The 22,759-nt window shown below is 46.5% G+C and overlaps 1 protein-coding gene across 4 annotated transcripts in view; it reads right to left on the bottom strand.

Moving 5' to 3' along the window:
• Positions 1-7,488: 7,488 nt before the first annotated feature.
• Positions 7,489-22,759, bottom strand: part of CDS2 (CDP-diacylglycerol synthase 2) — a 71,170-nt gene continuing 55,899 nt past the window's right edge. For all 4 annotated transcript variants that reach the window (XM_035298321.3, XM_017971948.4, XM_002747421.7 and 1 more), the window contains 6 exons: positions 21,317-21,404; positions 20,468-20,536; positions 19,464-19,616; positions 16,516-16,635; positions 15,870-15,973; positions 7,489-15,604 (listed from right to left, as the gene is read on the bottom strand). In XM_035298321.3, coding sequence (XP_035154212.1) covers positions 15,472-15,604; positions 15,870-15,973; positions 16,516-16,635; positions 19,464-19,616; positions 20,468-20,536; positions 21,317-21,404 — 667 coding nt within the window. In that variant the 3' untranslated portion in view covers positions 7,489-15,471. The remainder of the gene's footprint in view (positions 15,605-15,869; positions 15,974-16,515; positions 16,636-19,463; positions 19,617-20,467; positions 20,537-21,316; positions 21,405-22,759) is intronic.

Raw genomic sequence — 22,759 nt, 5'->3', positions numbered from 1 at the left:
GACCACTGCACTGCAGCCTGGGCAACAGAGCAAGATTCTGTCTCCAAAAAAATGACCACCCTGTGCCCACTGCACGATCACCTTTGCATAAATCAAGTGACCATATAGGTGTAGGCCTGTTTTCTCTGCTATTAATTCTGTCATTTTAATTACCAGTTTAAAAGTTACTGCCTAGACTACTACTTGGTTCATCTTTACGCAGCAGGTATTTAGGCCGGGCATGGTAGCCCACAGCTGTCATCCAGGCACTTTGGGAAGCCTAGGTGCAAGGACTGCTTGAGGCCAGGAATTCGAGACGAGCCTGGCCACATAACAAGACACCATCTCTATATATCAAAGTAATATTTTTTAGAAAACAAGTATTCAACACCAATGGTACGGTTTGTTTAGAAAAGGCAGGGTAAGTGCTTGATTCTTTCCCTTCATTTACTAGTTTTAGAAATAGAGTTGGCTTGCCCACATCCTCCAAAACTGATCACATGAATTTAGGCATTATTATTCATATACTTAAACATAATCAATGTGTTTCCATCAATTGCAGTTATGACCCTTATTGATGTTTAAAATGTTCTATCTTTGGGAGTCTCTTCTTGTCAGCTCTGCCTCATTTTGACATGACCCTACTGTTGGCTTTTTATCTCTGGTGTGTTTGCAGCAATAAATAATGAACAGATAGAAAATCTTTGGTCAGATAACAATCCTTCAATTTCGACTGATGGCTCTGTAGAGCTCAGTATGAGCAGCCACTTGGGCAACAGCTATGTTCAGGGGCAGGGAGACCCAGATCCCAAGAGTAATTCCCCCACCCAGAATGGGACCACCTCGGGGGTGATATGAAAAGGCCAAGTGACCAGTTGTGGTGGTTCATGCCTGTAATCCTAATATGTTGGGAAGCTGAGATGGGCAGATCACTTGAGGTCAGGAGTTCGAGACTGGCCAGGCCAACATGGCGAAATCCCGTCTACTAAAAATACAAAAATTAGCCGGATGTGGTGGCAGTGCCTGTAATCCCAGCTACTCATGAGATTGAGGTTCTGCTTGAATCCGGGAAGCAGAGGTTGCAGTGAGCTAAGGTAGCACCAGCACTCTAGGTTGGTGACAAAGTGAAACTCCATCTCAAAAAAAAAAAGGAAAGGCCAGATCAGAAAGAAAACGGGGTGCCAGTGGGAGGAAACAATGAAGTAATAATAGTAATCATAATATTTATGAAAACTCGTGTGCCAGAAGCTAGTCTAAGCTCTTTGAAGGTATTAACTTATTTAATCTTCACAATGATCATGGGGTGAGTATAATCCACATATAGTATAAATGGTATTATCTCCTGTTTTGCAGACAAGGAGACTGAAGCACAGAGAGGTTAAATAACTTTCCCAAGGCCACACAGCCACTAAGGGATAGAGTCAGGAATCAAACTCGGGCACTTCCCCAGCCTGTATGGAAGACAAGCTGTTCCTCCTTCATGGATTTGGTAGGGATAGCTATGGAGGAAGTTCTAGCACCTGATGGGAACCTGGACAATGCCATAAAATACTCAGCCAGCATTCCAGTGTGAATTTTAGTTTGAGCTGGCTTTGGTGTGTTCAACATAAGGTCAGCCACGGCTACCACTTCATTCTCCTCCCCTTCGTTCCCTCCCTCTCTGTGCCCACAGCCTCAATGTCCGGCCCTGTCTCTGCCTTCGCTGGAAACTTTCCCTGCTTCTTCCCCGGCATCCCTGAGAAATTCACTTCTCAGCCAAGGTGGTAATATTACAAATAAAGGTTTAAAATACTGCAAATAAAACTATCTATTGGATGATTACTACATGCTAGGAGTGGACATGTGCTTTGCAAATGTTCTCAATTATCCTTATTTTATAGAGGTGGAAGCTGAATGGTTAAGGGTTTTGTTCAAGGTCACAAAGCTAGTGAATGCTGGGCCAGGATCCTCTGTGGATAAATGTCTCACTCCCAAGTCCTGCCTGTGCCTCACTCCTGAACCACCACTGCCCTCTGCTGGGCTAAGGACAGCACTGCCTCACTATGCTGGGTACCACATCTTACCTAGGCCTCTCTACAACAGCGGCCTCAGGCGGTTCCATCACAACAGGGAAGGGGCAGCCAGGAAGGAAGCAGGGAGGCTATTTCTTGTTCTCAAAGCTCCTGCAGAGCTCCTCAAGTTGCACCAGTCAAAAACATACGTATTGCTGAGCGTGGCGACTCACACTTGTAATCCCAGCACTTTGGCAGGCTGAGGCCGTCGGATCACCAAGGTCGGGAGTTCGAGACCAGCCTGACCAACATGGAGAAATCCCGTCTCTACTAAAAATGCAAAAAATTATCTAGGCGTGGTGGCGCCTCCCAGCACTTGGGAGGCTGAGGCAGGAGAACTGCTTGAACCCGGGAGGTGGAGGTTGCAGTGAGCCGAGATCACGCCATTGTACTCCAGCCTGGGCAACAAGAGCAAAACGCCTTCTCATCTCAAAATGCCCCCGAAAACGCCATCTCATACACACACACACACACATTTTTTTTTTCTTTGCTATGATGGATATTATTGGGATAATTGGTGAAATCTGAATAATGCTATATAAGAGTAAAGGGGCATAATGTCTATGACTTTCAAATAACTAAGAAAAAATGTGTGCATGGAGAGAGAATACAAACAAATGTGACAAAATGTTAACATTTGGAAAATTTGGGTGAAGGATGTAGGAAATTCTTTATACTATTCTTACCACTTTTCTGTAAGTCTAAAACTATTCAAAATACAAAGTTAAATAATTGCAACTTCAGGAAGCCACCAACCCCAGCTCCCCAGATTCAGGAAGTTCTCTGGTAACCGACAGATTACCAGAGGGCCCCCTCCTGGCCCTGCTTCCTAACGAACAGCATGGTAGACAGGAAATCTAGGGGTCCGTGAGACTACAGCAGGAAAGAAGCTCACTCTTGGGCATTGGGAGTCTCCAATGCCCACAGGATCCCATGCATGCCCCCTCCAACACACACACTGGTGCACAACCACAGGCAGTGACTTCGGACCCCCAAAAAGGATAAGCTTGTGGGCATGCAGAACTGGGCAGCACAGTGAAGGGAATGGGTGGCATTTCTCATGAGGAAGAGTGAAAAGAACAAGATGGAGAACTTGGGAAGAGAAGGCTGGGCAGCAAAGGGAAGGGCGGGAGGCACTTAAGAATCACTGTAAGCCAGGCATGGGGCTCATGCCTGTAATCCCAGCACTTTGGGAGGCTAAGGCAGGCAGATCACGAGGTCAAGAGATAGAGACCATCCTGGCCAACATGGTGAAACCCTGTCTCTACTAAAAATACAAAAAGTAGCTGGGTGTGGTGGTGTGCACCTGTAGTCCCAGCTACTTAGGAGGCTGACGCAGGAGAATCACTTCGACCCAGGAGGCAGAGGTTGCAGTGAGCCAATATTGCGCCACTGCACTTCAGCCTGGCAACAGAGCATAACTCTGCCTAAAAAAAAAAAATTGTAGACATGTGTCATGCAAAAGAGGAATCAGATTCAGTCTATTCAGAGGTGTAAGAAGACAGGAGGCAACAAGAGCAAAGCGCCATCTCATCTCAAAACACCCCCGAAAACGCCATCTCAAAACGCCATTTCATACACACACACACACACACATATATTTTTTTCTTTGCTATGATGGATATTATTGGGATAATTGGTGAAATCTGAATAATGCTATATAAGAGTAAAGGGGCATAATGTCTATGACTTTCAAATAACTAAGAAAAAAAGTGTGTGGTGGCTCACACCTGTAATCCTAGCACTATGGGAGGCCCTGGCAGGTGGATCATCTGAGGTCAGGGGGTTCAAGACTAGCCTGGTCAACATGGTGAAACCCCATCTCTACTAAAAAATACAAAAAATTAGCCAGGCATGGTGGTGGGCACCTGTAATCCCAGCTACTCGGGAGGCTGAGACAGGAGAATTACTTGAACCAGGGAGGCGGAGGTTGCAGTGAGCCAAGATCACACCACTGCACTATAGCCTGGGTCACAGAGCAAGACTCTGTCTCAAAAAGAAAAAAAAAAGACAGAAGTCCTAGGCAGAGGCACTGGGAGGCACACACCCAGGCCTCTAGAATTCTGGCCCCAGGGGGAAATTAATAGCTGCTTCTTCTGTCAGGTGGGAGTGGGGCCACCTGAAGGCAAGTCTACCCAGGCCTTTCCCCAGGCCTTAAGGCTGGATTGTCTTATTGAAGGGAAGGGGGTAGCCCTAGCTGAAAAGAAGTAGATCCCCAAGTCCAGAACAATAGAGGCTCATCTTCAGACCTCAGCTCCTCTCTATGGATGACTTTATCCAGTCTTCTGGCTCCTGGTGTAGAATAACACCCACACCCTGATTACTCTCAAATTTCTATTTCCATCTCAGACTACTCCCCAGCACTGGACATCCCTGTGTGGGCATTTCACAGCCATTTCAAACTGAAAGTGTCCAAACCCCTCTCTAATCCACCTCCCACCTACACCTGTCCTCCCACAGCTGTCCACAGTTCAGAAATGGCAGTGCCATCCTTCCGGCTGCCCAAGCCAACTTCACAGTCATCCTTGACTCCTCTTCATCCCTCTCCTCCATACCTAATCCTTCTGCAGATTCTGACAATCTGACCATTTCTCACCACCGCACCACCGCCATATGCTCCACTGAGCCGTGTGTGTGTGTGTGTGTGTGTGTGTGTGTGTGTGTGTATCTGTCTCTCTCTCTTCTTCTGGATCGCTGCTGTTGCCTCCTCTCTGATCTCCCTGCTTTCGCCCTTGCCCCGCTGCAGTCTGTTCTCAACATAGCAGCCCTTTGCAAACAAACACTTCGAGTCACTCCTAGGCTCTGAACTCCCAACCCTTCTCATCTTGTTCAGAGTAAAAGCCAATGGCCTTGGCCTTGTGTAATTACGATTCTTGGGACCCCTGGGTTTCCCGCCAGTGCTCCTCCCCGCTCCCCTGCTCCATCCCTGCAGTTCCTCCACCGCACAGGGGTCTTCACATTTCCCCAGACACCCAAACAGCTACCTCCCACACAGCCTCCAGGTGTGTCCGTTTGCCCACACACCATCTCTGCAGTGAGGCCTTCCCTGTGCACCCTATTTAATATGGCAACCTCTCCCCACCAGCATTCCCTTTTCCCCTCTCCTGGCTACATTTTTATCCATTTAACATGTTTTCTCAGGTTTGTCGTTCTTCCCTAAGATGAGCTCCATGAAACAAGGACTCTTTGTTGCAGTGTCTGGAGAGGGCCTACTCTAGAGCAGGCACTCCACAAGTGCTGGCTGAATACACAGAAATCATCGAGGTGGCCGGGCACCGTGGCTCATGCTTGTAACCCCAGCACTTTGGGAGGCTAAGGCGGTTGGATCACCTGGGATCAGGAGTTTGAGATCAGCCTGGCCAACATGGCAAAATCCTATCTCTACTAAAAACACAAAAAAATTAGTGAGGTGTGGTGGCATGTGCCTGTATTCCCAGCTACTTGAGAGGCTAAGGCAGGAGAATCGCTTGAATCTGGCAGGCAGAGGTTGCAGTGAGCTGAGATCGCACCACTGCACTCCAGCCTGGGCAAGAGAGGGACCCTCAAAAAAAAAGAAAAGAGGGGAGGGGAGAGAAGGGGAAAAGAAGAGAAGGGAGGGGAGAGAAGGGGAAAAGAAGAGAGGGGAAGGGAGAGGAAGAGAGGAGAGGGGAAGGGAAGGGAGGGGAGAGAAGCAGAGGGGAGGAGATGGGAGGGGAACCATTAAGGCCAGTGTTTGTGGGCTGTGGGTATGGAAGGACGCCAGATGCAGGCAACTACACAGGTGCTCTGATGCCACTGACCTAGGCCCTGCGGACTTCACAGGCCTGGACAACAGAGCCTTCAGCAGAGGGAGTGGAGCCCAGGGACCCTCACCACTTCTCCAGCACCATGTGAGCCCTCAGCTCCTGGTGCAACAAAAGGGAGCAAGGCAGCCAGGGAAAATGACTCATGTTGGGTTTCTTAGCAATCCTGGAAACTGGTGGCTTGCAGTTAGATTTTGTGGGGTTTAAGAAAGCAAATGAATGAAGTGGGGTTTTTTTTGTTTTTTTTTTTTGGCATCTGGATGTTGGTGAGCAATTCGTTGTGTAAGTTCCAATGGTAGTAGGTTTCCTGTGGGCGAAAACAGCAGACGCCCCTGTCCAAAAGGTAGTTAATCTACAGGTCCCACTGGCCTCAGACATTTGCCCTGGTAAGGTTGGCCCCTCTGGCTCCCAGGAGTTCAGACTCTCCCACAAAAATAGAAGGTCCTGGGGCAGAAGGCACACAGTGAGTGAGGAGACAGCATAAGGCCTCCCAACAAAGTGCTGTTGACGGTGAGAAGTGCAAGGAATAGAGGAGTTAGGCAGGCTGAGGAGGAGCCGGGGAAAGGAAAAAAACTGGGCAGAGGAAACAGCACATGCCAAGGCCAGGGACAGGCTCACACCTGGAACAAGGAAGGACAAGCGGCAGGTATGGCTGTGAGGGCAGGGCCTGAACGCATGGGTCAGGCACTGGGCAGCTCACAGATGGCCCAGAAGCCTCGTTACCAAGTCTGAACTTTAACCTCAGGCACCAAAGAGTTCCAAACAGAGAGAGCTCATCCAGCTATTATGTAAGAAATGGATTAGAGGGGCCAAGCATGGTGGTTCACACCTGTAATCCCAGCATTTTGGGAGGCTGAGGCAGGCAGATCACCTGAGCTTGGGAGTGTAAGACAACCAGCCTGACCAACATGGAGAAACCCCATCTCTGCTAAAAATATAAAATTAGCCAGGCATGGTGGCGCGTGCCTGTGATCCCAGCTACTCAGGAGGCTGGGGCAGGAGAATCGCTTGAACCCAGGAAGCAGAGGTTGCAGTGAGCCGAGATCGCGCCAGATCACTCTAGCCTGGGCAACAAAAGTGAAACTCAAAAAAAAAAGGATTAGCAGAGGTGGCCAGGCTGTAGGGAGAGGGCTGGAGGCTGCCCTAGGAATCCTGACAGGAGTTGGGGCCTGGCCCAGAAGGCTGCAGTAAGGATGACTCTGAGGATGTTGGGAATGCAGAACGCGCAGGACTGGGCAGCTGATGAGATCACTCCAGTTACTGGCTTGTGTGACAGACACACGGGTAGTCAAAGAACACTGACTCAGGGCAGGGGTAGGAAAAGGGCAAGGTTTGGGTTTTGTCACGCAGAGTCTGTATGAGAGGCCTCACAGGCAGATGGAAATGCAGGCCCATGTGGGCTACAGACATGAAGTGAGTGTGGTGATCAGAGCCCCGGGAGCGGGTGGGAACACTCAGGGAGGAGAATTCAGTGAGGGAAAGAGAGCCTCAGGCAGAATGCCACCACCAAGGAATGGCCCAGAGGGCAGGATGCAAAGGCCAAGAAAAGAGGGAGTCTCTAGAAGCAGGGGGTGGTCAGTAGCATCCTGGGAAGTAACGCTGGCTCCACAAACGTGACTGGACGTCCACACTCTTGGCCTTCCGACACCCCCCACCATCAAAGACCACACAGGATCTAGAATTTAATATATGTTTATTTGTGTAGTGGGAACATTCAGGTATATAAATACGGTAAATGCTTTCCAATGTACAGTATATCATGTCCTTTCATTGCATGGAAAAAGAAGCTACATGTATTGTTCAACACAGATCACGAGTGCAGAGAGAGAGATCAGCTGCATTTAGTGAAACACCAAGTTGGGGAAATGGCACAGCAGTAGCGCACAGGCACACACCTATCTGGGGAGTCTGTGGGGGCTGTCACGTGAACTCTGCACACCGAGAGCTGCTTCAAGTTCGCCCATGTCTGATTGCGGGAAAAGTGAATATCATCAACACCCAGGCTATCAGGAATTCCACCATGTCCATCCACTTTACAAAGGGGCAGGGGGCATCAAGGAGAAACTGACCAGAAATGCTCTGCCCTGTCACAGAGGAGACAGGGCCAGGGCAGACACAAGGCTGACCTTTGGGAGGCACAGACACTGGCAGTGATGGGTCCCGTGGGACGCCTGGCACTCCTAGCTGACAGCTCCCCTAAGCAGGTGGGGAGGCCATTTCTGTGTCTGGGAACTTTCTAGTTAAACAAATCCTCAGAGTGGAGAGAATTAAGAAGGATGTCCACAGCTGTGCATAACTCAACCAAAATCCACCAAGGTTCCCAAGATCCTTCAACAGAGGGGCTTGCCATCTGATCTCACCCTCCTGTTTTAGAAGGTGTTAAACATCAATAAAAATTAAAACTTGGTGTCAGCATCAACTCTAGAAGATAACCCATGGCTTCAAATCTCCCTAGACGGGTTCTCTGAGCCCAGATTTCTGGTCCCCAACTCACATGACATCCAGGGTCAGCAAGCATTCAGCTGGCCTCTGTTAAAAGAGTCTGCCCTCCACTGTGGAACTCCTGGCCCCTCCCTGGCCCCCGTGTTCTTCCTGCTGCTGCCCCATGAGTCCTCCAGCTGGGTAACAATAAACCAAACCACTGTCTCCTAGTCCCTGCCTTGTTCTTCTGACTCCTAGTCCTTTGATTTCATTGGCCCCTGATGTCTGTTCAACTCTTCCCCTTTGTAATCAGCCCCTACCACCCAGCCAGCATGACGTAAGACAGAAAAACAGCGTTTACTAAAGGCCGGAGCCCTGTGCATGGAGGAGTTAAAAGAAACAGCACACAAAGGACACTCATAAAAACATGTATGCACATCCTGCCTGCTAGAAACATTCTTAACCCCTTTTCTACTCTGGTGTTCCTTTAAGAAAAGCCAGCATAAAAAGTACAAGAACCTAACGCAGGTGAAAAAGAGGCATCCAAACGGCGAGGACAGAGAGGGCTATGTGGATATTATCAGCAAACAGGGTTTCACTAGGGACAGAATCACCAGGTGACTAACCCCTCCAAGTGCTTTATGCAGGGAAGTCCTCTGGGGGCTGCAAAGGGCTAGGCTCTGCCCAATGCCCAGGAGACCACTGCAAGGGCTTTCTCTGCTTGATTTCCAGAGGGCCCTTACCCCCAAGAGTGAAGGTTGTCTATGGATACAAGGCTGCCTGGGTCCATTCAACAGCACAATGAGGGAGGAAGAGCCAGGCCAGGCCAATACAAACCCAGAAGGGCGAGAGGGCTCCAGGGCAAGCCTGGGATTGGCCCATTCAGAGCAGCTGCTTCCTAGAACCCCCACAACCATCTTCTCCTGGTTCATGGTATTATCATTACTTCATTAATTCACTGAAGCAGAGAGACCATTCTTTCCATATATTATTAGCAATGTGCTGTTGGGTCCCACTAATATCCAGGAAATAATCCACAGTCAAACCAGTAGTTCAAAGTTATTAATCAATTAACTAGAATTCCAAGGATCCTGTTAGCCAACACCATTCCTTCAAAGTGAAGTGGCCTCCCCTCACACACACACGCCGCAACTCCCCATCCCCATTCAGAAAACTAAGTTAAAGAAACTCTTCAGGCCAGGCGCGGTGGCTCATGCCTCTAATCTTAGCACTTTGGGAGGCCAAGATGAGTGGATCACCTGAGGTCAGGAGTTCAAGACCAGCCTGGCCATCATGATGAAACCCCATCTTAAAAAAAAAAAAAAGAAAAACTCTCCATTCAGTCTTGTGTCTCTTCTCCCTTCATTTATGAGTCACCCATCTGAGTCTTTGCTAACCTAAAATCTGGGAGAAATACCTCACATCATGTGTCCTCAATGGGTCACCCACTTCTACCCTGTTACTACTTTTAAGAAGGAAACATGAAGCTCCAGATTGCCTGTGTCATAAGGATGTGGGCAGAACTTCTAGGCTTTTAGTCTACATAATCCCCTACAAAGCAGGTTTCTGTTATCCCCACTCTTCTTGGCCCCGATAACATCCACCCATATAGGAAAATGCTGCAGGTTCCTAAGCTATGTGCACAGAACACAGCCCTTGGCCAGAGGGGGAAGTGGGGTCCACAGCAAATCACCAACAGGCCCTCCTTGCCCAGAGGGGGGCGGGCACCACCAGGCAGAAAGAGAGGGCCTCCTTCACACAAGCAGTCCAGACCATGGGCAGAGGAGGTGAGCTGCAGTCTCAGGCCAGCCATTCCCACTAAGGCAGAACTTTTGCACACCCTCATGTCCTCTTGCCTCTTGTTAGGCTGGCCTCCTAAAGGTGTGTGAAGCACCAAGATGCTTCAGGGGGTGTTAGGCTGGCCTGCTTCTCTCAGAGGGACTCAGGCTGTGTGCAGGGTGGTGGTAGTGCGGTGGCTGGGAATCCCATCTCTGGCATTGCAACAATGGAAGTCAAACTACCAGCTGAGCTCAACAAAAGTAACTACCATTTACTGAGCACTTACGATGTGCCAGGCACGGTGCTAAATGCTTACATGCACTACTTCATTACACCCTCACCACCACCCGGGAAGAAGGTAATATTATCAGACCCAACTGACTTAAAGGTTGAAGCTTAGAGTAGCCTAGCAACCTGCCCGCACCTAGGGTGATTTAATCCCAAAGTCTGTCTTCTTAACCACTGCTCTCGGTCTCAGTCATACTGCCTCAGTTTCCTCATCTACAAATGGGGATAATACCTAATTCAAAGGTTGTTTTCTGGATTAAAAGGGATAACGTATGTAAACTCCTGGCACTATGCCTGGCACATACATATTAAGCACTATGCTGTTGCAATCCTTATTAATAAACACACTGATATCTCATTGGCTCAAGAATAAAAAGAGAAGGTGCCTCAGTAGGCAAGCATTTGATGGAAAAAGGAAGGGGAGGGTAGAGGACAGGGTCTTTAAACAGCCAACGAATTCAAAACCCACTGGCCGCAAAACCCTAGACTTCACATATTCTACCCCTCTGTTCTCATAAATCATCTACATGTCCTCAAAGCCCCAACACTTCAGCATCCAAAGGAAAACCTCCTAAACTGCAACGTGTCTTGGGAAACATGATCCCCATACAAACAGGTAACAGCCTTAATCAAGAAACAGACCCAGGTGAGAACAGCCTCCATCCACCTGAGAGGCCAGATAAGGCCACTGCTGGTCAACCTGAAAAGTGGGGGCACGTTCAAATGGCAACAGCAGCCAGGACTCTTCTGAGAATAGGGCCCACCTTCTGCAGGGATGTGGATGAGGACAGTCCAGGCTCAAGAGAAGGTGGGACAGGCAGAGCCCTGAGATAAGAATCCTTCATCACCACTTGGTTTAAACCCTAGGACCCCATGCAGGTTGTGGCACAAGACCCCCACCCAAGAAGAGAAACTGAGTCAGGAAATGAGAGTTGTTCATCTCTTTAAATACTGGCTGCTGGGCAAATGTGTGGAGGGTGATGAAGAGAAAAGGAAGTTTGTTTTGACCAAGACAGGGAAGAATATGAGGCTCTGCCCAAGTATTAGCCACCATCTTCAAGAGCCCACAGTTTGGTCCACCTGCTCCTTGGAGCCCTGGGTTCCAAAACACAAGCGCGAATCCATCCGCAGCTTACTGTCTTGCAGTGTGTCCACAGAAGTCACCTGGACATTCTCCCTACCCTGACCTCAGAAGAACAGGAACCTGGGTCCAAGTGAAATTGTCCACCTCCCCCTTTTTTTTTGTTGAGATGGAGTTTCGCTCTTGTTACCCAGGCTGGAGTGCAATGGTGCGATCTCGGCTCACCGCAACCTCCGCCTCCTGGGTTCAGGCAATTCTCCTGCCTCAGCCTCCCGAGTAGCTGGGATTACAGGCATGCGCCACCATGCCCAGCTAATTTTTTGTATTTTTAGTAGAGACGGGGTTTCACCACGTTGACCAGGATGGTCTCGATATCTCGATCTCGTGATCCACCCGTCTCGGCCTCCCAAAGTGCTGGGATTACAGGCTTGAGCTACCACGCCCGGCCTATCTTCACTCTTTTCTTAGCACATAATCAATGCAAGAAAGGTGATCCCAGATGTGTCACTCTGGAAGACAAAAGACAACAGTGTCTAAGATATTACTAAAATGGAGAGGCTTTAGCTGTGACATACCACATTTAGTAGAATGATGAAAATCTACTTCCTTGAACATGCATCTAGGGATGGCTTTGTAGCTAACAAGGCCCCTGCTTCACAGTTTTCTCCATCCCAAGTCATTTACACCCTTCCACTACCCAACTCTGTCAACAGTGGACATGGACTTGAGCCAGCCAAGGACTCACTGACAATGTGAAGATCTCAACTCAAGGATCCATTCAAATAAGGCTCCAGTCAACTCAGCAACTAGCTCAGCCCCAAATCACAAGGTCTATATAGTCCCTCTTAAAACATATTTTAGGGATTTTCTTGCATAATATAGGTCAAGTTACAGGATAAAAACCCAGTGAAAAAAAAAAATCTATAAAAATGGTCTCAAAGCCCACCTGTGTAAAGTAAAAAGTTATATCCCCCCAATGAAAGAGACTAGTTTCAAAGGATGTGAAACTAGTTCTCATACATTATAGGGATGCATAATACTAAGAGTAATTACATTTTAAATGCAAAATACTGTAGCTACTAAAATGCCCAGAATACAAAACGAGCTGCCTAAGACAGTTTCACTTTCAGGAATAAAATATAAATGGAACCTTTTCAAATATGAAAGGCAGTTAAGACAGCAGCATGCAAACACACAAAAGGCAAAGACTCAGTGTCCTGTAAGCGGTCATGAGCAGAGCTCCCAGGGGCTGGGGGGATGCCCATCAGCCCTTGTTCATCAACTCCTTATTCTACCAGGTAGGAGCCAACAGCAATCTAAGCTCCAACCTGGCTCAGGCCAGGCCTCCTGAGCTAGAGGAAAGCTGCAACACCTCAGTGTACTCACAACACACAAAAGCAAGCAGGGCTGGGAGACTCTCCAGGTGTCCTGTGGGTAAAGCACAGGATGGAGTGATTCCCTACTCCACCATGCTATCCTGGGGAAGCTCCCTGCATGGTAAGGTGCTCATGACTCACACCCAAGGTAAGAAGGCTGTTGTGAGAATGTAGGGATACAAGCTGGAAAGCAAAGCAAAAGTCTCTGAATGAGGACTATGCAATATTTATGAATACATAAACAAACAGGAAGCATAAAACCACAATGAAAGTAATAAACAGGGAATCCACAAGGGAAGGCACACAGTTGCAGTCACATTTTATTTCCAACCAAAAAAAAAAAATGGGTCTAAAGCAAGTGATGCCATTCATTAAGATCTGAATGTATATACATAAAAATAGTTTCTTGAATCTTGTCTGTGAATAGGCAAAATGTGCTGTATATGGACACAAGGTGGCGACACTCTCCTAGCCACCTGATGAAAATTCCTCATCTCCAGAAAGCATGCAGGGGAAATCAGAAAATAAAACACAAGCTGACCCTCTGGCCGGCCTGCTAGCAGCTCTAGTGAGCACCCAGCTTCGGCTTCCTAGGTACCACCTTCTGCACCCCACCCCCTACCCAGTGACCACTTCCACAAAGGAACATGAGCCTTGCCCGGTATGCTCAGCTCCCTGATCCCAGAGGCAGCCCTATTCAAGAGCAGCTCTCTGCAGCCAGGGCCCCAGCTGAGACTCCCTCCTCTCAAGGAGCCCACCATATGCCCACAATTGGACAAAAGAGACAAATAAGGAACGCTTTTGGTATCTAGTTTGGTGATCCAGGTTCATTCTTCAATCTGAAAACTACAGTTTCATTATCGATCACCTTCACTGTTCAGGTGTGCTGCTGAGATACCTATTCACCTAGAGGATAAGCATGTAAGGGCCTGAAAGCACTACCCATTTGGGGGTACCCAGGACCTTACTCAGTGAGCCTCTAGTGGCATGAACTTGCTCAGCCAAAATCGCAAAAAAGTGGAACTGGGAGTAGCTCTGAAAAAGAGGCCCTTGAGAGTGATGCATCCTACCTGGGGTCACACAGTGAGTACTGAAACGAAACCTTTTGCAATAATATATTTTGCTTTTAAGGAGCCTTGGACCTGAATAAGAAAAGCCACAAGGCTGAAATGGAAATACAATTTCAGAGGAAAGAAGCTGCTTCGGCCCTGCACGCATGTGGGAGGTCACTCAGGGATATGTGAGCTGAAACATCCCAGAGCTCCATCCTCTGCTGCAGGCTCCAGAGACCTGGGCTGACTGTGTGCTTTCAGGAAGGTGGTGAGGCTAATTTACAAACAAAACCACCACAAACCAGCACTAGACCAAGGTGCTGAAATAAGTAATTACACCCTCATTGGCAATGAAAACGTCCATGGCACAGAATAATTTAATATATTTGGGCACCAAGTTCTCTCTCCTGCACTCCATTGCTTGTTGGCCTGACAAAGAACTAATCTGTCTTCCCAAAGTCAATCTCATCCCTGAAATTAGGGAGGAGAAAAAAAAATCACAGTTTAAGCAAACAACAACAAAAGGTCCCCCAGTAAAATACAAACTACATTTAAATTGGTCACATTATATTAAAGTATGCATTTAATCTTCACAATAGTCAAGCCTCTAATCAGGTTAGCTTTTCCATAGTTTTAAGCAGGACTTTGTGGTTTCATCGAAGAAGTCATGGTGCAATTGAAATCAATGTAAGAAATAAGTGACTTTTAAAACACACACAGACACACACACTCCTCTAAAGAGTAATATATACATACACAGCAGCTACATGGGTGTTCAGGCAAAGGGTGCATGAACGAGAAGCCCTCTGCTCCCTGCCCAATGGGAAAGTCCCCAGAAAGGATTCAGCAGCAGCAAGTCTACAGCACAAACGTGGATGGCATCATCCCTGAAAAGACATGGTTAGGTGGACTTGAGACACTGGAGCCTAGACATGTGGGAAGGGGCTCAGTTACAGTACATTCTACTGCATTTACTTGAAATATTACAGTGTGTTTTTTTCTCCAGACTATTATAAATAATTTTTCGTGCTTTCTGAAAAAAATAAAAACTGAAACTTTCAATCTGCGATGAAGGTGAAACCATCTTATAAAGCAGAGCTTAGTTACATTCTGCATGATTTTGGTGTGAATAGAAGGCTTAGCTGGTTAGTAAGCCTTTGTTCCTCCGACCTACAGAAGGCAACCCTCCTGCAGGTCCAAGCAGGGATTTCTAGAAAAGACCAGGTGTACAAGACATCCAAGCTATGCCTCCCCACACAGGTGGGGAAGCCCCCTGATTTGGTCAGACACAGATGAATGTCTGTGTCTGACTGAGCCCAGAAACAGTTCAATTGATGGGGGCTGGAACTACCAGAAAAACACTCCTGACCTGGGCAACACTGTCTTCCAGATTATTAATACTTTTGTTTAAAAAAAAAAAAAATGGTTTTACCCCGATGACTTCTTTCCAACTCAAAGCTGTAGTTTAGTTACAACATAAATTCTAAACATACAGACCGTATATACAGATTTTTTGAACCCACAAATAAAAAACAACCTACAAAAAAAAAAAAAAAGAGTGAGTTGAAGCCTTGTCATTGTCTTAAGTCACACCAGCTGGGCTTGTCTTGGAGACCTGCCCCTGCTCAGTTCCGTTCCTGTTCTCCTGGCCCTGAGTGGCCCCTACTCATCCTCTATGGCAGATGTCAGCATCCCCTTGTCGATCAGATGAGACTGCAGCGTGTTGAAGATGTGGAGCTGCTGATCTGGCCGTAAGGTCAGGAACTGCTGAATCAATTTGCTTGGGTTAGGGCCTCTGAAACAGAATGTGAATAAACAGCACTAAGCTGGGGCCTGGAAGCTTCTAGGGCCTGATTATCCAAGTGGCTACTCTGATCTCTAGATCAGAGAGCTATCTACTAACAGACGGCAGGAGGAAGCCTTAGAAAATCCATAAGCACTAACAACTGAAAATTGCATTATTTGGGATGCTTTTCACTGGAACTTAGATGTTGCTAGAATTCTAGAATTGCCCGATAATTAAACATCCACCAATTGGTTCAGATGAAAAGGCACTATACCTGATAAAGCTGGCGATGTATACATTGACAAAGGTGGCCATCAGATACTGGCAGTCAAAGCGATCCATGATCCCTCCATGGCCAGGAATGGTATTGGCAAAGTCCTGTTAGAGGCAGCGGAAGGAGGGGTGAACTGGGGCTCAGCCACTGACCAATCCCAGCCTAATGGTCCCACCCTGATGTCTGGCTTCTGTCCTGAGTAGCTAAGGGCAACAGAAGGTGAGAAGTATTAAATCTAATGGTCAGGCTATATTAGGACACAATTTTATTGCATTACAAAATGTCCTTATTTTATTTACTTCTAGAGACAGGAGTCTTACTATGTTGCCCAGGCTAATTTCTAACTCCTAGTCTCAAGTGATCCTCCCACCTTGTCCTCCCAAAGTTCTGGGATTACAGACATGAGCTACTGCCTGGCCCAAAATGTTATTTTGAAGAAAGATACATTGACAAATAAACTGAAAAACAACTATTGCATTTTCCTGAAAATAAAGTATTTTTATTTAACTCACCTAAATTCAGTGCATGGGTCAAGAAGATTAATTGCCAGGGTGTACAGCCTCGTATTTTGGAGGGAGCAGGGAAGGTGGAGAAAGGCAGAAGACAGGTGAGAAGGGAGACGAGAGGAACGTAAGACTTTTCTTACTTTGATTTTAAATGCTCGCTTGAATCCACTTGCGAAGAATCCTCCAAAGGGGCCAATGAGCGAGGCAAAGGTAGAGAGGGCGATGCTGTGAATCTGGAAGGGGTACATCCGGACCGTTTTCTGAGAAGGGTAAATGAAGTAAAAGTCAAGGTACATACATGCCCAGTGCTACAGTTTGAGTTGTCAACTCATGCTGAAATTTGATCGCCATTGTGGACTCATTGGGAGGTGACGCCTAGTGCGAGGTGTTTGGGTCACAGGGGCAAATCCCTCATGAATGGCTTGGTGCCTTTCTCGTGGTAGTGAGTCCTCTCTGTCAAGAGACTAGATTAGCATTGGCAGGAATGTAACCGAGGGAATGGGTTGTTATGAAGTGATGAAGCCCCTGGTTTTGCCTCTTTGCATGCGTCTACTTCCACCTTTGACCTCTGCCAAATTACAATGCAGCACATAAAGCCCTCACCAGAGGCCAGGCAGCAGCCAGTACCACACTCCTCGCCCTTCCCAGACTGCAGAAACAAGCTAAGTAAACCTCTTTTCTTTATAAATTACCCAGCCCCAAGCGTTCTATTATATCAACCCTAGACAGAAAAAGACATCCAACCTCATAACTATGAAACTAATTATATTTATGTAGGTTTTTAAATCAATAAAAGGAGTGGATTTTTCCCATTTTTGTGAATCTCTAATATCTAAGTTAATGGAAAACATGAAGATATTCTGCATTCAACTTGTTGCAACACGATGTTTTGGTAGAAGTATATAAAGAAAAGACAGCCTCACACAGATACAGAGTTGAAAAGAGAGTATTTTAGTAGTAGTCTCACATGGTTTTGGGTATTCTGACATTACACCAGAGCTTGACAAGTAGTCATTTCTTGAATATTAGGTGTGATATGGATCTGGAATTCCATCAATGGACTTTTATTCTCTCTTACATTAAAATCCACTGGTCTATCTTATACTTGATGACTCTCTTACCCATGCATGACTATACAGCACCATGCATTGGTCATTTAGAAAATAATGGTTCACTGAGTTATGTAAATCTCTCATATGTAGACACATTTTATTATACAGTATCAAATGTGTTTTTTCTCATGTGATCAACACACACACACACACACACACATTAAGAATCGTCACAGCCAGGCGCGGTGGCTCACGCCTATAATCCCAGCACTTTGGGAGGCTGAGGCAGGTGAATCACGAGGTCAAGAGATTGAGACCATCCTGGTCAACAAGGTGAAACCCCGTCTCTACTAAAAATACAAAAATTAGCTGGGCATGGTGGTACGCGCCTGTAGTCCCAGCTACTCGGGAGGCTGAGGCAGGAGAATTGCTTGAACCCAGAAGGCGGAGGTTGCAGTGAGCCGAGATCATGCCATTGCACTCCAGTCTGGGTAACGACAGCGAAACTCCGTCTCAAAAAAAAGAAAAAAGAATCGTCACAGACCTCATCAGAAAAGGATTTAAGTATTAGAAAGCTGTCAAGCTCATAGTGGCAGGTTAAGCTTTCCAAAATTCAAATTTTCATCTGAAAGTCAAATTTTATCTTGGTAACAATTACTGGCAGTCATTTTTTTTTCTTTTTTTTTTTTGAAACCGAGTCTCACTCTGTCACCTAGGCTGGAGTGCAGTGGTGTGATCTCAGCTCACTGCATCCTCTGCCTCCTGAGTTCAAGCAACTCAACCTCCTGAGTAGCTGGGATTACAGGCACACACCACCATGCCCAGCTAATTTTTTGTATTTTTAGTAGAGACAGGGTTTCACAGTGTTACCCAGGCTGGTCTGGAACTCTTAACCTCAAGTGATCAGCCTTCCAAAGTGCTGGGATTTCAAGTGTGAGCCACCATGCCTAGACTCAGTCATTTTCTTTAAAGTGACAGGATTACTTCATTCTTTTCTTTTTTTCTTTTTTTTTGAGATGGAGTTTTGCTCTTGTTACCCAGGCTGGAGTGCAATGGCGCGATCTCAGCTCACCACAACCTCCGCCTCCTGGGTTCAGGCAATTCTCCTGCCTCAGCCTCCTGAGTAGCTGGGATTACAGACGCGCCATCATGCCCAGCTAATTTTTTGTATTTTTAGTAGAGACAGGGTTTCACCATGTTGACCAAGATGGTCTCGATCTCTTGACCTTGTGATCCACCCGCCTCGGCCTCCCAAAGTGCTGGGATTACAGGCTTGAGCCACCGCACCCGGCCTACTTCATTCTTTTCAAGAAAAATGTCTGCCAGATACCCAAGTCTGAAAAATCATAATTTGTTGGTTCTTTCCAAGTAAAATTTACTTTCTTTTCTAGAAAAAAGCAGCTAATTCAGTTCACAGCTCAAATAACTGCACACATGCATTCCCTTTAGGCAAGCAGTGTACTGCAGTACTTAGCAGAAATGTTTTAGACACACTTCCCATTTCAGTAGAGAGTATTAAAAAGGTGTGTATGCAAAGGTCAAGATTTAACAAAATTAGTAACTTTACTATTTCATGGACATTCATAAGAAGAACTGGCTCATTTGTACTGTGAGTGTGTGGCATGAGGAACCCACTGCCTTAACTCACACGAAGGCACCAGCAGTTTTAACCACTGCTGCTTTTGTACCGTATCACAGCAAATGTCAACACATTGGAAAAGGCAAATAATGTTAGTCTAATTATGAAATAGTGGTGACCTCACAGACCCCCCGCCATACCCCCGCAACTAAAAGGATCCCAGAGCCCTCCAGGGATCCACAGAACAAACTTTGAGAACCACTGGTCTACATGATCTGATGTTGGGGGAAAGGTCTCCTGCCCATACCCTGACCTGGCGTGAGCAATTCTTCACCCTGGAGCTTACAGCTTTGGGAATGGGGAAGCTAGCTTTTTTGGGAGGGCAGGTGGTGGAGGGAGATCTCTCTTTGTAGCTACTGTCCACAGAGGCCACTCGCCCCCTGTGAGTGGCACATACCCAGCCAATGACTGACTGGATCACCCCAGGAATGTTGTACTCCTGCAGGCGAAACAGGTCTGAGGGCTCACAGTCCACAGTGAAGCTGTTGGTGTCGTTGTTGTACTCCACAGGGCAGACGAAGCATCTGTACCCAGACATCACATAGGACAGCTGAGGAGGAATAACAGAGAGACCGGCAAGGAGATAAGTTCCAGCCATCCAGCCTAGACACAGGCACCTAGCTTGGCCATGTTTCTCAGGGTGCCTAGTGCCCTGCTAACTGCAAGCTATGTGTTCAGAGGTTTGTGTTTTACCATATGTATTTTATCTCAATTTTAAAAAAAAAAGACTCATGACCCATCAAGGTCATACATAGGCACCCAAATACCCAGGCCCTGAAAGAATCCAGGAAAACCTGAAGGGATTGGGGCAAAAAACTACAAGATTCTCCCCATTTGGGAAGCTATGTCCACTTTCCTCAGGATCTCTGAACTCAGTAATAACTGGAGAGAGGCTGTGGGGGAGGGGCACAGTGAGAGGCAGACCTCAGGAGGAACAAGGCTGGAAAGCATCAAGGGTAGGCACTGAGCACTGAGGGGCAGCCAGACAGCACTGAAGAACTATCTGGGACTGGCCCAAGGGCCAAAAGCAGAGAATGGTGCTCTGGTAAGGACAGGAAGACCGTCCCCGTCTGGGCAAGGCACATGTAGGAGAAAAGCTATGTATCTCACCTTCCCTTGGGTGCCCTCACCCTGACCCTGGAACATCAAATGCCTGACAAGACGGCTACCTGCTGATGCATGGGCATGAGAGGGCATTGAAGGTGCTCTTCAACTGCTAGCACCCTGCCTGAAAGCCGGTAGATGGCTGATGAGGCCAATGACCCTGTTCAGGGCAAGGCTGTCATGTAGTAGGACAAAGTCTGGCCTCCAGAAACAATCTCCAGCTCTGGACAGGCCTTAGAAGGTGGGGTGATGCTTCTGTCCACACACTCCCTCACCCAGCTGGAAGCTACCACCTACCAGAAGGCCAAACACCACAGTAGCAAAGAAGCCCCCAATGAAGCCTTCCCAGGTCTTCTTCGGGGACAGCTGCGGACAGAGAGCAAGTTCTCAGCAAAGGGTGGTTCAATAACTACAGCTTTGGGAACAATGATTACTTGTTAAGAACCTTTATTTCATGAAACCCCATTCTCTTAACCATGTCACCTTCTACATGGTTTTCTTGTCCCCTTCCTTATACCCTCCCTTTTGTTCCCTCTCTGTTTCAGTCAGTCATTCAAATAGTTTTATATTAGAGAACTATATACTAATTAAATGACTACATTCAAACCCAGATCAAAGTCCCAAAAAATGTGTCTATATAATCTTTAAAAATATTTTCCTTTCTTCTTTTTTCAAGAAATGATCTTGCCCCATCACCCAGGCTGGAGTATAGTGGCACTATCACAGCTCCCTGCAGCCTCAATCTTCTGGGCTCAAGAGATCCTCCCATCTCAGCCTCCCAAGGACCTGGGACTACAGGCGAATGCCACCACAATGCCTGGCTAATTTTTAAATATTTTAGTAAAGGCACAACCTCACTATGCTCCCCAGGGTGGTCTTAAACATCTGGCCTCAAGCAATCTTCCTGGCTCAGCATGACAAAGTGCTAGGATTACAGGCATGAGCCACGATGCCTGGCCTACTTTCTTTATTATCTTTTTTTTAATGAGTCGTCAGTGTTTTCCTTTGGCCTTTCTCTAGGATGACATGAAGGCATGGCCACAATACACACAGCTAGATTTCTTCTGTCTGCCAGGCTGATCTACTCACATTGAGAGCACCACCTTCCCCTCACAGTGATATTTCACATTAGGGAAATCCATTTACCTTGATGAGTGGGGTCCGACCAAAGAAAAAGCCAAACATATAGGCCATGATGTCATTACAGATCACACAAGATATGGGGACAATGAACCTAGAAATGAACCAAAGTAAAGATCAACTTGACCAAGGTGACAGTGCCTCGACAGTACACAAAGCAGTGCCGTTCTTAACTTCCAGTACCAAAATCACCCACGAAATTCTAGTCACCCATTAAGGAGTAAGTTACAAATATACAAAATACCAAAACAGTCGTACTTAGTACCTGGCACAGAGTACACATTCGAGTGTCTGCTGAATGAATACTGAATAAGTGGAGGTGGCAATCTGTAAAAGGTTAGTTGTCCTTTTTTCATGATAAAGTAATATATGCAAACGATAATAGAAATTTAATTGTAAAAGGAAAAAAAAGTTTTCTTTCCCCCATCCCTATCTCCATTCCCAAAAATAACCACTTTTAATCATTTCTAACTTTTATTTTTCTAGTGGTTACCTCCCCAATTCTAAATAATATACTTTAATGTCTATTTCATTATTTACTGACTTTTCTTGCTGTTTATCACTAGCTGTAGTGAGCCCTACCTTTCTGAAACCCCAACACGCACAGCTAGATTTCCTCTCTGCCCACTCCCGTGCTGATCCAGTCATCCTCACTACGAAAGAGAAGGTGGTTTCCACACTTGTACTCTCTCTCTCCTCACTCTCCACTCTGATGCTTTTTAAAAAGTTCTTCGATTACAGGGGTTTTTTTCTTTTATTTGTTTGTTTGTTTGTTTTGAAGCAGAGTCTCTCTCTGTTGCCCAAGCTTGACTCACTGCAACCTCTGCCCCCCAGGTTCAAGCAATTCTCCTGCCTCAGTCTCTTGAGTAGCTGGGATTACAGGCATGTGCCACTAGGCCCGGCTGATTTTTTGTATTTTTAGTAGAGACAGGCTTTTGCCATGTTGGCCAGGCTGGTCTTGAACTCCTGACCTCAAGTGATCTGCCCACCTCGGCCTCCCAAAGTGCTGAGGTTACAGGTGTGAGCCACTGTACCTAACCTGATTATAGTTTAATATAATACTATATACATAAATCCAATGTCCTAGCCCATCAACCACAGGTGGCATTTCCTGGCTTCCTGTTCATTAAGGAAGGGAATGAGCATCTGTATCCCCCTTACTCCATTCACCTCCCAATCCCCACAGCACAACTTTATCAAGGCCTCTAGTACATAGCCTCTGTTCTATAACTATCATTGTATTTATATTTATATAACATATATGATTTTAAATTTATATAATTTACAATTATAGAACAGAGGCTATGTGCTAGAAGGGTGAGTTTGAAAACCATTAATTATGAAGATTTTAATATTATTTGCTATAGAACCAAATGGTATGTCTGGCCCTAAAGATAAGAACCTAGCACATGCCAGTCTTAAAAAATACCTAACAAAAAATGCTGAAGG

Source organism: Callithrix jacchus, chromosome 5 (genome assembly GCF_049354715.1).
Source record: "Callithrix jacchus isolate 240 chromosome 5, calJac240_pri, whole genome shotgun sequence".
In the NCBI taxonomy this organism is placed as follows: Eukaryota; Metazoa; Chordata; class Mammalia; order Primates; family Cebidae; genus Callithrix; species Callithrix jacchus.
Note: the sequence above shows the minus strand (reverse complement) of the source record. Positions and strands in the feature narration are given on the sequence as shown.